The 16,925-nt window shown below is 38.3% G+C and overlaps 1 protein-coding gene across 1 annotated transcript in view; it reads right to left on the reverse strand.

Annotated features, from left to right (window-relative positions):
* Window positions 1–5,045: 5,045 nt before the first annotated feature.
* Window positions 5,046–16,925, reverse strand: part of LOC144964931 (large ribosomal subunit protein uL4-like) — a 12,236-nt gene continuing 356 nt past the window's right edge. The window contains exons 2-9 of the mRNA XM_078899730.1: window positions 13,754–13,922; window positions 13,048–13,293; window positions 12,127–12,251; window positions 11,294–11,423; window positions 9,983–10,139; window positions 9,500–9,583; window positions 8,713–8,869; window positions 5,046–5,220 (exon numbers count right to left, since the gene is read on the reverse strand). Of these exons, the coding sequence (XP_078755856.1) occupies window positions 5,098–5,220; window positions 8,713–8,869; window positions 9,500–9,583; window positions 9,983–10,139; window positions 11,294–11,423; window positions 12,127–12,251; window positions 13,048–13,293; window positions 13,754–13,922 (1,191 nt within the window). The 3' untranslated portion in view covers window positions 5,046–5,097. The remainder of the gene's footprint in view (window positions 5,221–8,712; window positions 8,870–9,499; window positions 9,584–9,982; window positions 10,140–11,293; window positions 11,424–12,126; window positions 12,252–13,047; window positions 13,294–13,753; window positions 13,923–16,925) is intronic.

A 16,925-nucleotide genomic window follows, 5' to 3' on the forward strand; every position in this document is an offset into this window, starting at 1 on the left:
TTTCAGTAAACAGTCCTCTCGTTATGCCACTGTAACTTCATGAATAATGTGCCAGAACACATGAGAACTGAGACAGACTGGAATAGGTTTGTGAGACATGACAAAGGTGGCAGCTTCTCGGACTAATTCAGAAATTTTCTGTTCTCACAAGTATATTTAATGAAACAATGAGATATGTCAATTTTTTTATGTAGAATATATAGTATTTAATTTATGAACAAAGTATTTTTTATCTTTCATTCTTGTGTCGGTGAAAAAGCCTATAAGGGCTTACTGATTTTAAATCGATGTTATTTAGAAAATGTCAATTATTATTTACCACCAACAGAAATAATCTTTTAGAAAAATATTGGACAAAGTTAATGGGACTTTTTGATGACATCATCTTGATCTAACCCCCCCCCCCCCCCCCCCCCCCCCCCCCCCCCCCAGCTGAAATACAATAAAACCACCCAAAAAAGGTAAGACAAAGGAATTGGTTCAAATAGAACAATGTACATTCCACGAGCACACTATCAAAGTACTTATTTGAGATCACCTAAACGTCTCATCCTGGCACAATAACAGTCCCCATAAAAGGAATACACCAAATGTTTACAAATCATAATAAAATTAAACAAAACATAAGACAGTGATGCATAATAGAGAGATGATTTACAAGACAAAAAATAAAATCTCCCAAAACTCAACGATAAATTGACCCCCCCCCCCCCCCCCCCAACTTGTATCCGACAGGGCAGACAAAACCGAGTAATCTCACCCCCCATTTACCTTGAGCGAACCCCCCCCCCCCCCCCCCCAAAACAACCCATATCAATTTCAGTAAACAGTCCTCTCGTTATGCCACTGTAACTTCATGAATAATGTGCCAGAACTGAGACAGACTGGAATAGGTTTGTGAGACATGACAAAGGTGGCAGCTTCTCGGACTAATTCAGAAATTTTCTGTTCTCACAAGTATATTTAATGAAACAATGAGATATGTCAATTTTTTTTATGTAGAATATATAGTATTTAATTTATGAACAAAGTATTTTTTTATCTTTTCATTCTTGTGTCGGTGAAAAAGCCTATAAGGGCTTACTGATTTTAAATCGGATGTTATTTAGAAAATGTCAATTATTATTTACCACCAACAAGAAATAATCTTTTAGAAAAATATTGGACAAAGTTTAATGGGGACTTTTTGATGACATCATCTTTGATCTGAACCCCCCCCCCCCCCCCCCCCCCCCAGCTGAAATACAATAAAACCACCCAAAAAAGGTAAGACAAAGGGGAATTGGTTCAAATAGGGAACAGATGTACATTCCACGAGCACACTATCAAAGTACTTAGTTTGAGATCACCTAAACGTCTCATCCTGGCACAATAACAGGTCCCCATTAAAAGGAATACACTCAAATGTTTACAAATCATAATAAGAATTAAACAAAACATAAGACAGTGAGTGCATAATAGAGAGATGATTTACAAGACAAAAAATAAAATCTCCCAAAACTCAACGATATAATTGACCCCCCCCCCCCCCCCCCCCCCCCCCAACTTGGGTATCCGACAGGGCAGGACAAAACCGAGTAATCTCATCCCATTTACCTTTTGAGCGACCCCCCCCCCCCCCCCCCCCCCCCCCCCCCCAAAACAACCCATATCAATTTCAGTAAACAGTCCTCTCGTTATGCCACTGTAACTTCATGGAATAATGTGCCAGAACACATGAGAACTGAGACAGACTGGAATAGGTTTGTGAGACATGACAAAGGTGGCAGCTTCTCGGGACTAATTCAGAAATTTTCTGTTCTCACAAGTATATTTAATGAAACAATGAGATATGTCAATTTTTTTTATGTAGAATATATAGTATTTAATTTATGAACAAAGTATTTTTTATCTTTTCATTCTTGTGTCGGTGAAAAAGCCTATAAGGGCTTACTGATTTTAAATCGGATGTTATTTAGAAAATGTCAATTATTATTTACCACCAACAAGAAATAATCTTTTAGAAAAATATTGGACAAAGTTTTAATGGGACTTTTTGATGACATCATCTTTGATCTGCCACCCCCCCCCCCCCCCCCCCCCCCCCAGCTGAAATACAATAAAACCACCCAAAAAAGGTAAGACAAAGGGAATTGGTTCAAATAGGGAACAGATGTACATTCCACGAGCACACTATCAAAGTACTTAGTTTGAGATCACCTAAACGTCTCATCCTGGCACAATAACAGGTCCCCATTAAAAGGAATACACTCAAATGTTTACAAATCATAATAAGAATTAAACAAAACATAAGACAGTGAGTGCATAATAGAGAGATGATTTACAAGACAAAAAATAAAATCTCCCAAAACTCAACGATATAATTGACCCCCCCCCCCCCCCCCCCCCCCCAACTTGGGTATCCGACAGGGCAGGACAAAACCGAGTAATCTCATCCCCCCATTTACCTTTTGAGCGACCCCCCCCCCCAAAACAACCCATATCAATTTCAGTAAACAGTCCTCTCGTTATGCCACTGTAACTTCATGGAATAATGTGCCAGAACTGAGACAGACTGGAATAGTTTGTGAGACATGACAAAGGTGGCAGCTTCTCGGACTAATTCAGAAATTTTCTGTTCTCACAAGTATATTTAATGAAACAATGAGATATGTCAATTTTTTTTATGTAGAATATATAGTATTTAATTTATGAACAAAGTATTTTTTTATCTTTCATTCTTGTGTCGGTGAAAAAGCCTATAAGGGTTTACTGATTTTAAATCGGATGTTATTTAGAAAATGTCAATTATTATTTACCACCAACAAGAAATAATCTTTTAGAAAAATATTGGACAAAGTTTAATGGGGACTTTTTGATGACATCATCTTTGATCTGAACCCCCCCCCCCCCCCCCCCCCCCCCCCCCAGCTGAAATACAATAAAACCACCCAAAAAAGGTAAGACAAAGGGGAATTGGTTCAAATAGGAACAGATGTACATTCCACGAGCACACTATCAAAGTACTTAGTTTGAGATCACCTAAACGTCTCATCCTGGCACAATAACAGGTCCCCATTAAAAGGAATACACTCAAATGTTTACAAATCATAATAAGAATTAAACAAAACATAAGACAGTGAGTGCATAATAGAGAGATGATTTACAAGACAAAAAATAAAATCTCCCAAAACTCAACGATATAATTGACCCCCCCCCCCCCCCCCCCCCCAACTTGGGTATCCGACAGGGCAGGACAAAACCGAGTAATCTCATCCCCCCATTTACCTTTTGAGCGACCCCCCCCCCAAAACAACCCATATCAATTTCAGTAAACAGTCCTCTCGTTATGCCACTGTAACTTCATGGAATAATGTGCCAGAACTGAGACAGACTGGAATAGGTTTGTGAGACATGACAAAGGTGGCAGCTTCTCGGGACTAATTCAGAAATTTTCTGTTCTCACAAGTATATTTAATGAAACAATGAGATATGTCAATTTTTTTTATGTAGAATATATAGTATTTAATTTATGAACAAAGTATTTTTTTATCTTTTCATTCTTGTGTCGGTGAAAAAGCCTATAAGGGCTTACTGATTTTAAATCGGATGTTATTTAGAAAATGTCAATTATTATTTACCACCAACAAGAAATAATCTTTTAGAAAAATATTGGACAAAGTTTAATGGGGACTTTTTGATGACATCATCTTTGATCTGAACCCCCCCCCCCCCCCCCCCCCCCCCAGCTGAAATACAATAAAACCACCCAAAAAAGGTAAGACAAAGGGAATTGGTTCAAATAGGGAACAGATGTACATTCCACGAGCACACTATCAAAGTACTTAGTTTGAGATCACCTAAACGTCTCATCCTGGCACAATAACAGGTCCCCATTAAAAGGAATACACTCAAATGTTTACAAATCATAATAAGAATTAAACAAAACATAAGACAGTGAGTGCATAATAGAGAGATGATTTACAAGACAAAAAATAAAATCTCCCAAAACTCAACGATATAATTGACCCCCCCCCCCCCCCCCCCCAACTTGGGTATCCGACAGGGCAGGACAAAACCGAGTAATCTCATCCCATTTACCTTTTGAGCGACCCCCCCCCCCAAAACAACCCATATCAATTTCAGTAAACAGTCCTCTCGTTATGCCACTGTAACTTCATGGAATAATGTGCCAGAACACATGAGAACTGAGACAGACTGGAATAGGTTTGTGAGACATGACAAAGGTGGCAGCTTCTCGGGACTAATTCAGAAATTTTCTGTTCTCACAAGTATATTTAATGAAACAATGAGATATGTCAATTTTTTTTATGTAGAATATATAGTATTTAATTTATGAACAAAGTATTTTTTTATCTTTTCATTCTTGTGTCGGTGAAAAAGCCTATAAGGGCTTACTGATTTTAAATCGGATGTTATTTAGAAAATGTCAATTATTTTTTACCACCAAAAAAAAATAATCTTTTAGAAAAATATTGGACAAAGTTTAATGGGGACTTTTTGATGACATCATCTTTGATCTGACCCCCCCCCCCCCCCCCCAGATCAAAGATGATGTCATCAAAAAGTCCCCATTAAACTTTGTCCAATATTTTTCTAAAAGATTATTTCTTGTTGGTGGTAAATAATAATTGACATTTTCTAAATAACATCCGATTTAAAATCAGTAAGCCCTTATAGGCTTTTTCACCGACACAAGAATGAAAAGATAAAAAAATACTTTGTTCATAAATTAAATACTATATATTCTACATAAAAAAAATCATCTTTGATCTGACCCCCCCCCCCCCCCCCCCCCCCCCAAGCTGATGATGGTAATATGTGAACACCCCAAACAAAGACAAAGAATGTTGGAAAACATATGGGATAGAGGATAGAAGAGACACAAGTGCCCCCCTGCCCACAAAAGGAGGTCAGAAAACCCCCACAACTTTTTTCTGGTGCCAAAAAGTTTATTTCAAGCGGTTTTGTTCTTAAGGGTCTCACAGTACTTGCAATACTATATGCTAAACATTCATGGTGAATAAACAAAATCTAATAACAGATTGATAAATTATATTTTTTTATTTGGAAATAAATGCCAAACTAGTCACACATCTACTTCTTTGCAGGTTTAGTGGTGGTAGCTTTGGCTTTGGCTGGTTGCTTCTTTTTCTCAGCAAGCTTGGCCTTCCTCTGGGCAGTCTTGCTTAGAGGCAAAGGCTCAAGACGGGTTTTGATCTGAAATTTAATAATAGTCCAGAATATAAAAAAACGAAGAAAAAACTGATGATACAATAGGCAGAGACGCCAACTTTAAATTTGGCTCACAGGAGTTTCAGCCACCACTCGTAGGAATTTCAATGCCGAAAGAGGAATTTCCGCGCACAAAAAAAAAAAAAGAATTCGAATGGTATTTGGCATTGTGTTTACATATTGTATAGTTCTAAATAGATAACTGATTAGAATTATATTATGATAAATAAACACATTGCAAATTACAATCCCACAAAGTTTCCTTATTTCAAATGAAGTAAAGCGTCAAAACCTAATGGTAGAGATTGTAGTACTGATGGTAGTGAGGATGATGTGGTGTTGGTGGTTGTAGTAATAGTGGTAGAGATGATGAAGATGTGATAGTGGTTGATGTTGTAGATGTAGTGGTAGTGATGATGATATGGTGGTGGTGGTATAGTGGTTGTAGTAGTTGTGGTCGTGATGATAATGATGTGGTGGTGGTTGTAGTAGTGGTGGTAGTGATGTTGATGTGGTGGTGATGGTGGTTGTAGTACAAATGGTAGTGATGATGATGAGGTAGTGGTGGTTGTAGTAGTAGTCGTGGTAGTGATGATAATGTGGTGGTGGTGGTTGTAGTAGTACTGGTCGTGATGATAATGTGGTGCTAGTGGTTGTAGTTGTAGTGGTAGTGATGATGATGATGATGATGCTGATGCAATAGTGGTTGTTGTTATAGTAGTAGTAGTAGTAGTAGTAGTAGCAGTAGCAGCAGTAGTAGTAGTGGTAGTAGTAGTAGTAGCAGTAGTAGTAGTAGTGGTGATGATGATGATGTGGTGGTTGTAGTAGCAGTGGCAGTGATGATGATGATGTGGTGGTGGTGGTTGTGGTAGTAGTAGTGGCGGTGGTAGTGATGAAGATGACGTGGGTGGTACTTGTAGTAGTAGTGGTAGTGATGATGATGGGGTGGTGGTGGTTGTAGTAGTATTAGTGGTAGTGATTGATGATGTGGTGTTGGTGGTTGTAGTAGTATTAGTGGTAGTGATGATGTGTTTTTTGTTTGTTTTTGTTTGTTTGTTGCTTTAGGTCTCTTCCAACACAATTGAGGTTATATGAGAGACCGCTGAAACAAAAAAACAAGCAATCTAACAAAAATAGTACAAATGTAAATCAAAATCATAACCTAAAGATATCATAAGCTAAATTATAAATAACCAAGAACAAACAGGCAGAAGATTTACAGAAAAAAAAATATCCCCTGTCAAAAATACAATCACAAACCAAAGAAGCAGGATAGGCTAGTAAAGAGAAGAAGAAACGACATCACTATCGGATCGTACACCCATGAGAACATCATAGGTATACGATTCAAGGGTGATGCTCCCATCCAACCACCCGCAGTGATGATGTGGTGGTGGTGGTTGTAGTAGTAGTGGTAGTGATGATGTGGTGGTGGTGCCGGTGGTGGTGGTTGTAGTAGTAGCGGTAATGATGATGTGGTAGTAGTAGTAGTATTAGTAGTAGTAGTAGTAGTAGTAGTAGTAGTAGTAGTAGTAGTAGTAGTAGTAGTAGTAGTAGTAGTAGCAGTAGTAGTGGTAGTAGTAGTAGCAGTAGCAGTGGTGATGATGATGTGGTGGTTTTAGTAGCAGTGGTAGTGATGATGATGATGTGGTGGTTGTGGTAGTAGTAGTGGTGGTAGTGATGAAGATGACGTGGTGGTTGTACTTGTAGTAGTAGTGGTAGTGATGATGATGATGTGGTGGTGGTTGTAGTAGTATTAGTGGTAGTGATGATGATGTGGTGGTGGTTGTAGTAGTATTAGTGGTAGTGATGATGTGGTGGTGGTGGTTGTAGTAGTAGTGGTAGTGATGATGTGGTGGTGGTGGTTGTAGTAGTAGCGGTAATGATGATGTGGTTGTGGTGGTTGTAGTAGTAGTGGTAGTGATGATGTGGTGGTGGTGGTTGTAGTAGTAGTGGTAATGATGATGTGGTGGTGGTGGTGGTTGTAGTAGTAGTGGTAGTGATGTGGTGGTGGTGGTTGTAGTAGTAGTGGTAATGATGATGTGGTGGTGGTCGTTGTAGTAGTAGTGATGATGATGTGGTAGTAGTGGTAGTGATGATGTGATACTGGTGGTTGTAGTAGTAGTGGTAGTGATGATGTGATGCTGGTGGTTGTAGTAGTGGTAGTGATGATGATGTGGTGGTGGTGGTTGTAGTTGTAGTAGTGGTTGTGATGATGATGTGGAGATGGTGGTGTAGTAGTAGTAGTGGTTGTGATGATGATGTGGTCGTGGTGGTTGTAATGTTGATGGTGGTACTGTTAGTGATGATGATGATGTTTTGGTGGTGGTTGAAGTAGTAGTTGTGGTAATGATGATGATGTGGTGGTGGTGGTGGTTGTAGTAGTAGTAGTGGTAGTGATGATGATGTGGTGGTGGTTGCAGTAGTAGTGGTGGTGACGATGGTTGTAATACTAGTGGTAATGATGATGATGTGGTAGTTGGAAAGGGGAGGGGGGGGGGGGTATCCTTGGAACAAATTGACCTCACCGGAATTTGACGGAAGTTGCCCGGAGCCCGGAATTTTTTGCTCCAGACCGGAGTTTTTTCCGCTGAAACCGGAGTTTTGGCATCACTGAATAGGTCTAATATTTACCCATTAGAAATGTCCTGCCTTGTTTGTTTCTAAGGGTTTTACAGCGCTTGCAACACATGTAGGTCATATCAGCGCCAGTAAAAAGGAAGAAAATGAGATCGTAAAAAGTTCTAGAAATACAATAAAACCACCCAAAAAAGGTAAGACAAAGGGGAATTGGTTCAAATAGGGAACAGATGTACATTCCACGAGCACACTATCAAAGTACTTAGTTTGAGATCACCTAAACGTCTCATCCTGGCACAATAACAGGTCCCCATTAAAAGGAATACACTCAAATGTTTACAAATCATAATAAGAATTAAACAAAACATAAGACAGTGAGTGCATAATAGAGAGATGATTTACAAGACAAAAAATAAAATCTCCCAAAACTCAACGATATAATTGACCCCCCCCCCCCCCCCCCCAACTTGGGTATCCGACAGGGCAGGACAAAACCGAGTAATCTCATCCCCCCCCCCCCCCCCCCCTTCCAAAAAAAAGACAAAACATGTTGGAAAACAGATACAGGGGGATATAAGACATAGTAAGTGCCTCTCTGTCCACTATGGGAGGCCAGGAACACCACCCAGAAATGTCCTGTCTTCTTGACCCAACCTTATATAACATCTGCAGTATGCACCAGGTTGCAGGCTTGGAACTGCCATTGGTCCATTAAAAAAGACATCAGCTCCTTTATTAATTTGTTCAAACAAACTCTTTCCTTAGCAGCACAGGACACACAATATTTGTCAGCATTCAGATATTAGGAGATACCAATGTCAGTAAAATATTCATGCTAACCTTCCAGATTTTAAAACAGAAGATGGGAGGTATGGAACACAACTGATGAATACTTACACCACGCTTCTTGTTAAGCAATTCCTCTTTAGCACGCTTGTTAACCAAATCTTTGCGCTTAGCAAGAGCGACAGCAGTCTTGTGATATGGGTTGAGACGGACCATGACACGGTAGTTCTTGAGAGGATTCTTCTTCAAAACCTTGCGAGGTTGTTTCCTGGTTGAAATGTAAAGAATGAAGCATAAAGATTATTCATTAAAATGCAATGCGAACTCTTAACTATTAACCAAACTTACCAACTTTGGCAAATTCATGGAAATTTTGAGGAACAAAATCGGTATTAAAATGAAAATGTGATAATCATGATGGCGGTTGTGTCGGCAATGATGATGCTGTTGATTTTACAGACTACAGACTGATCGGTCTATTACAGCTAATGTACACTATAGCATTTCCTCAAAAGCGACAGAACTGCCAAAGATGGCAAACACAAAAACCCATTTTCACTTCAAAATGTGTACAGAAAAATATTTGTACGTCCCAAACATATCTTTAGGAGATTTAAATTATGAGTGACATAGACTTGAAATCAATCACTACAGTTCGCATTTCTGTATTCAATTATCAAAATAAAAATCACAGACTGCAATTAATTAAGATAAACTGCACTGATATAACAATCTCTTGCTGAAAATAACCATTGAGGCCAGTCCAAGCTTTTCTGCCCTAAATCACTAGTACACATTCACCTATCCTAATCAAGAACAAAACACACTTCCAGAGTAAGTTGGCATAAATCATATTTCAAAGTAACGATCCAAACAGTGATATAAAAAGTTAACTTACTGAACAGGACGGACAGCATTCATGATTTCATCACTCTTCAGGAGTCTTCCTAGATCAAAGTTTGTCATCTTGTGCATAGGGAGACTGAAAATAATATAAAATGAGGGTCATGTCCATAAAACAATATAAGCTGCCATAAGATAAAATAGTTGATAATGATAATAATTAACAACCAGATGTGTTCTTTCTTACTATCTTTTTAAATCTAAGGAAAATTGATAAAAAATAAGATGTAGGTGGTGAAAATCATGTGGAAAGCAAAAAAAACTTTCTGGAAGCATGACAAAAATCTAAAATAAAAAGTTATAAAACACATGTCAATGAAAGAGTTAAGTAGCGGATCCTCCATATTATTTTTATATCCCAGTAAATTTCCACATTCATTCTCTATAACACAAAATTTATACTGATTGACAAGCCTGAATCAAAATATCCTACCAAAATAAAGAACATAAAATCAAAAGGAAACTTTTGAGAACTTACTTGTATCCAGATTTCTCCAGAGACTTCTTTTCCCATGTTCCATAAAGTTTATCAAGACGTCTAAAGGCAGACTCTGTCCAAATGCAAAAACGACCGACATGACCACCAGGAGCTATTTTCAGAAGATTCAGTCTGTCCACAGAGAGTAAGGTGACACCTGGAAACAAATGTACAAGTTACAAATTTGACACTTGCCTGGAAACATTTTACCAATTATTCATAAAAGCCTTTAAAATCAAATTAAAATGATTACTTAAATTTAAAAAATAAAAGCCTATAGAAAATAGAAGCAGGACCCCAGAAGCATGTAGTTATTTTAGCAGATATCTAAAAATGTTTCTTTATCCTTTAATCTGCTTGGTTTCTTACTAATGCTTTCATTGGAGGTGATAGTACAATCAAAACCCATTACATACATTTAATTTTCTCAGTTCTGATCTTACTATAACTCATCTGATAGTAAGACATGTCCCCTTGGATCAATTTGATTAGATGTGGTTTTCAGTTCCCAAACGCAAATTATACTTGGTAAATGCCAATAAAACCGAATTTACAACAATATCGAGGAACAAAGAGGAATGGAAAAGAACAAAGAAAGTCGGCTCACTAATTGGAGACACAGAGGATGTACAAAGAAGAAAACAGCTATCAAACGCCGCACTCAGTAAACTCACCAATGTATGGATTAGAGGTGACAAAATAAAGAGAAAAACCAAACTGAAACTGTACCGTGCTCTTGTAAAACCGGTACTTCTGTATAACTGCGGCACTTGGGCGTTGACAAAATCCGAAGAAGAACATCTGGATGCCTTCCATCACACACAGCTAAGAAGGGTACTGGACATCAAATACCCCAAAAAGATCTCAAATGAATCACTCTATAAGATCACAAAAGAAAGACCAATCTCCCTTGACATTTTACAACAACGATGGCAACTTTTCGGTCACATACTACGCAGGGACAAAAACATACCAGCTAACCAAGCCATGTCGGGATATTTCCAAAAACACGGGAACGTTTTCAGAGGAAGACCGATCACAACACTCCCTGTGATCCTAAACAAAAACCTCACAACACTTGGACAAAGCATTAGTCTCATAACGGCAGGTGACCGTGAAAATCTGAGAACCCTAGCAGAGGACCGGCAATATTGGAGACACCTCACACGGGAAATACTGGAAACAGCCAAGGCGACCCGATCTTTCGGTCGAGACGCGAAAGGCATCTAAGTAAGTAAGTAAAGGCCAGTAAAATGAAGAGGAAGATCTGATGTGTGTAACTATAACAACAAACATGGACCTGGTGCTCACCTGGAATATTTCTGAAAGCACGAGTAATTCCATTGTCTTCATTGTAAATCACCAAGGGGCCATGACGCTGGACACGGCGTCGGTTCCTCATCTTACCCTTTCCAGCACGGAAGCGTCTGCTTTTGTATACCTATCAGAGCAATAAATGATAAAGAATTCATCACAAGAAGAAAAAAAAAAAACAACAACATAGAAGCACTTTGGCCAGCACATCAAAGCAAATACACTAGAATAGGTAAAATAACTATGTAAAGGAGAGTTTATTAAGAGTGTTAAAAATGTAGCTAACAGCCTACCCGACAAAAATGTTGTGGAGAGACTTGTGAAACAACTGTTTGAAATCAAGATTTTCCCTTCCAAAGCTAAAGACACAAATTTTTAAAATCTTTTTATTCTAATTGGGTCATCTAAAATAAGACACTGAGAACCACAAGTCTATACTGAAATTCAATTGAAATGCTATAAACACTTTAAAGACTATTGATTACATCTCTACCATATTACAACATCACAAGACCAATCCAGACAAAAAAAAATAATTCACCAATAAGCTGACATCTGGCAGCAATGGTATACCCTGATTAAATATATTATAAAGACATCTGGACGATTACATAGTTTTGCAAAATACCCCCCCCCCCCCCCCCCCCCACTTTGCCATATAGACATCACAGCAGTTACAATTTTACCCTGACAGTTGGCCATCATGCTTGCTTATGCCATTTAAGCTCCAGGAAAAAGAATGATACTAGACTCAGATCAGAACTGAAAACAAATAGAATTAAATTTAATTTTCTTTCTAACATAACTGTAATTATTACAATTAACAATACCTTCTCAATATCAGACCAGGCCTTAAGTTTTCTCAGAACGCCTACAGCCTCCTTGGTCTTTTTAATTCCTTGGACATTGTCACTTAAAACAAGTGGAACTTCAGAGATCTCTTCAATACGATGACCTGATTGTAGGAAATAAAAAGAAAGTGAGAAACTATGATTTTATCAGCTGTATTACAATGTGGGTTATCAGGTTCATATGTGGGGCCATAGAACTGTGATTTCATTACTTTTCATTAATTGTTTGTTTGTTTTTAAGGGTTTTACGGCGCTTGAAACACATTTAGGTCATATCAGTGCCAGTAAAAAGGAAGAAAATTGGATAGTAAAAACATTGAGATGTACAATTACAAGGACTGGAGAAAAAAAGTAAGACAAAGGGGAATGGTTCAAATAGGGATCAGATGCAGATTCCAAGAGCACACCATCAGTGTACTTAGTTTGAGATCACCTATGAGACACCAGCACAAGAAACAAGAGGAATACACTCAAATGTATACAAATCATATGTTAAAAAAAAACAAACAAAAAAAAAACAGATGATTTAGGATAAAAATATCACCTCCCAAAACTATAACTACATTCGACCGTTTTCTCCCCAGCCAAGGTCTCCAATCAGGGTCAGGACAAAACCAAGTAATCTCATGCCAACACAAAGACAGAAAGCAATTGGAAAACATGTATAGGGGTATAGAAGACACAGCAAGTACCCCCCTGCCCGCTATGAGGTCAGGAACCCCACCCTGAACCTCTCACTAAGTCTTATTATCCCATACAAACCAACATCTTTATATGTGACATGTCGGTCTACTAATATACATACACCTTCATTAAAAAATTAATGACACAGCAGAGGAAGAACTTTTTCATCCGATAAAAAAAATATGAAAAAGTAAAAATGATGCATAAATTACCTACCTTTGGCCATGACAAGAGATGGGACTCCAGTAGCTGCAATAGCAGATGTGATGGCATAACGACGTTGATTGACATTAATCTTGCGATGCCAGCGCCTCCAGACTTTTGTTGGAGCAAACATACGTCCACCACGGCACATGTTTCCAAATGCACCCTGACCCGAACGGTGAGTACCACCACCACGGACACGTGGAATACGAGCAACAGCACGACCAGTACCCCAAGACTCAGCAGATGTTTGATGACCTGGAGTGATTATTAAATCAAATATTGAATTGCAACACTAAGCTAAGTAATGAGATGGAAAAATAAAAACAAACCCCAAACTCCAAAATGCCATTATCTTATCTCAAGGATGGTATGCGAGATTACCATTTTATAACTTTCAGATGCTTTGAAGAGGTGGCAGTGGGCGTAGCGGTTTCAGAAAAATTAATTTATTGAAAACATTAGTTGAGAAAATAAAACTTCCAACTGGATGAAGTAATTTTTCCATGGCATTATGAAAATCTAGATAAGGTAATAATTTAGCAATAAAGAATCTATAGATACAATTGTGAATGAAAATATGATTCTATCAAAATGAGAAGGGTTGCAGGTATGTGATTGAAATTGCACCAGAAGATAACTGTCCTGTAACTTGGTGAAACGATCTGAAACCAAAACAAATTTTTCAAAAAAAAAACAAAAAAAAAACAAACCTTACCTGCTTTCTCAGACACAGCATAGGGCTGGCGAGTATTCTTCAACATCTTGAAGTGAATATCATTCACAATATCAGGTCGGATTGGTGCTTTAAATACAGCTGGCAGAGCCACTGTTGTTTTGGTGGGTTCACCTTTTTCATTATGCACGTTGATAAGAGGTCTGGCAGCCTGGGATTAATTAGAAGAAAAAAAATTACAAATCCTGTCCTTAATAAACAATGGAAATAACATTACATTAGTAGACCTTTTATGAAGAAGAAAAAAAGAAAAAGGATGGAACTTTTTTTTAATTTTTTTTTTTAGCTCAAATCAGCATGTTAATAAAAACAAGATCAGAAAATGAAACATGCACGTGTCAGGCAGTCAGACAAGAATCTAATCCATTCACCTACAAAAACTTTTATTTTTTCCAGTGATGGGGGCTCAAACCCACAACCTTCTGAAACAACTCCGCCTGGCCACCAGAAAGATGCTATACAGTTAACGCTATCCACCAGTCAAAAAAAATAAAATAAAAAGCGTAGTGTATATCCTGCTGAGTCTGTCTCCCAACTTCTTGACATTAAGTTTTAAGTAAGCTAGAGTGGCGCACCTTCTAAAGACCACTTCTCCTTGAGAAAAAACATTTTGACTTTTCAGAACTTCAGTTCATTTTAAAAAATACCGGCCTTATCTGATCCATTGAGTAGACTCAATACGAAATTTTGTTCAAAAAAGTACCGACAATTAATATTCCCAGACGTCCTGTGCTGTTTTTACGCTGTCACGTGACCTTTTGAGAAATTTGTCATCGGCTAAACAATTGGACGTTGGAACAGGAGAGAAAAAAAAAAGTCATTTCTTGTACATTTTTTAGAGAGGACTGGTTCCATAGCAGACAAAGTTGATTGAATAAAAGTAAAAGAGTCTTTTATCCCTATCTCCCTCCACAACTACCAAAATCGTGAGATAAGACGGATAAAGGGGGGGGGAGGGGCCATGGAGGAAGATTATAGAGACGGGTCACCTGTTGAAGTACTGTATGTCATGGATGATCTTCGTGCAGGTGTCTTTAATCCCTTAACAGCGAAGCTGATTTGATTTCAGATAGTTTCATTTTACCTTTATTGTTGTTAATAGAGAGTACAGTATTTCCACCAAGTATCGCAGCTTCCAATTATCTATAATCGTTTTGCCGTTACTTGTCTTTTGATGAGAACTGGAAGATCTGGTGTTGAGTCAAAGATCAAATTTCACCTCTAAAAGGGTACATTTGCCCCCCCCCCCCCCCCCTCCCTCATTTCTTTTTTTTTTTTTTCAACACAGTATTGTTGATTGCTATTTACTCTTTTATGATTAGCAAGTGAGATTGGAGTGCCACAGGATGCAGGTGGTGGGAGTCTAGTGCAATGAACCCTTCTCCATTGTCACTGATAATTTGTTTTTAAATAATAGTTTCCATTTATATTACTTTTTAATGAAGAAAAATCTGTTTCCACCATAAGAGCAGTAAGAATATTGCGATTCGGGCTTCGATAAAAAGTGCTTTGAGCACGTTTAGTGGATATTGCGCTATATAAAAGCCCTAGTTGTTAAATTTCATTACTGTTATTTGTCATTTGATGAAAACGGTAAGATTTTCTTTTAGGTCCAAGTAAGATTGAAATTCGCCTTTGAAAGATTAAGTTTTTAGGTTATTTTTCAAACGTGACTGCGCTGATTTTTGTTTTTCTGACTGGCAAGCTATCGCTGTACTAACCCGCATGGCTTGCACACACAAAAGGATACATCTAGTAGGTAACAAAACGAGATAACTTATGTTACAAAACAAGACATCTTGGTTTCATTTGTGCCAAGATAGCAAAACAAATCGAGCATCTTGGGGTTTGAAAGTCCTTTCCATAAAATATAAAAGACTTGGTATTTGCAAGACCATTGCCATTGGAAACCAATTCCAGACACAGTTCTGGCTCGAGTGCACAGTAACTTATGGCCTCGATTTCTTTCGTTCCCACCCCCACAATCTGACTTTTTGTGTTATAGTTAGGCTGGGCTGCCACATGCGTGACTAAATTGGCCAAACAGAGAATCTATAGTTTGGCATTAGACTTGACCCTTCTACCGTATTGGGGTCAGCCGGAAATAACGACCGGTTCCCAGTACTTGCCTAGCAAGTTTGAATGACGTAGCTAAGATAGAGCGTCACTCGGGTTTGATCGCGTCATTTCATACGTCAATATCTAGCGTCATACTCAACCCAAACAGCTTAAATAAACTGTTTGCTGATTGGATGAAACTAATAATATCAACCAATCAAACTTCGGCTTTTATTTCGTAAAGAACACAATGGAATTTTTATCTGAATCAAGGTCGGGTCTGTGTTACGTTTTTTACAGCAGACGCACATGTGACTCGGAAAAGATGTGTTACATTAAAACCACCGCGGCGGTATTGGGGTCGGAATGGTGTGTTACGTTTATACAACGGTCGAGTATCGGAGGTTTAAGACACCCTTTACCTGATGACTTGGTTTTAGGTTTGTCTTCTTTTATAGTTATAGAAAACAATGCATCTTCAAATCTAAACTACTTTTGACGGTAGGAGTTAATGTTTTTTTCTATCTAAATGAAAACGTACGGTGGACAACTTAAAGCCGAGGCTATCTCTTCTCTTTCGAGGCTATCGTGTGAGCGCTGATTCCGCTGATGAATTCTGAATCAGGAGATATCTAAGTGCCCAATTACTTAACGACAATCGGAAGACCTTCCATAAGCTACTACATCCCAAGTATTCTTGTTCTAGTAGGGGGTTTGGGAGGATGGGAAACTTTTTTTTTTTTTAGTCTCCCCCCTCTCAAACTCCCTACACTAGAACTTCTAGTGTAGGGGGTTTGGAAGGGGGGAGACTTTTTTAAAAGTTTCCCCCTCCCAAACCCCCTAACTAGAACAAGAATACTTGGGATGTAGTAGCTTATGGAAAGTCTCCCATAATATCCATAATAATGAATAATGGCAATGGAGCTAAAAATAAAAACATGTCGGTTCCATTCCATCGGCACAGGCCCACCTCTGCTGACTCCTAACTAAAGTCTGAAGTCCAAGTGCCAAGCAAAAGAGATACTAAATGAGCACATCAAAAGTATTTTAAAATCGTCACAACCACAAGGCCATTTACATTTAAATCTAATACTAA

Source organism: Berghia stephanieae, chromosome 2 (genome assembly GCF_034508935.2).
Source record: "Berghia stephanieae isolate SIO BIC M18660-M18661 chromosome 2, UCSD_Bste_1.3, whole genome shotgun sequence".
In the NCBI taxonomy this organism is placed as follows: domain Eukaryota; kingdom Metazoa; phylum Mollusca; class Gastropoda; order Nudibranchia; family Aeolidiidae; genus Berghia; species Berghia stephanieae.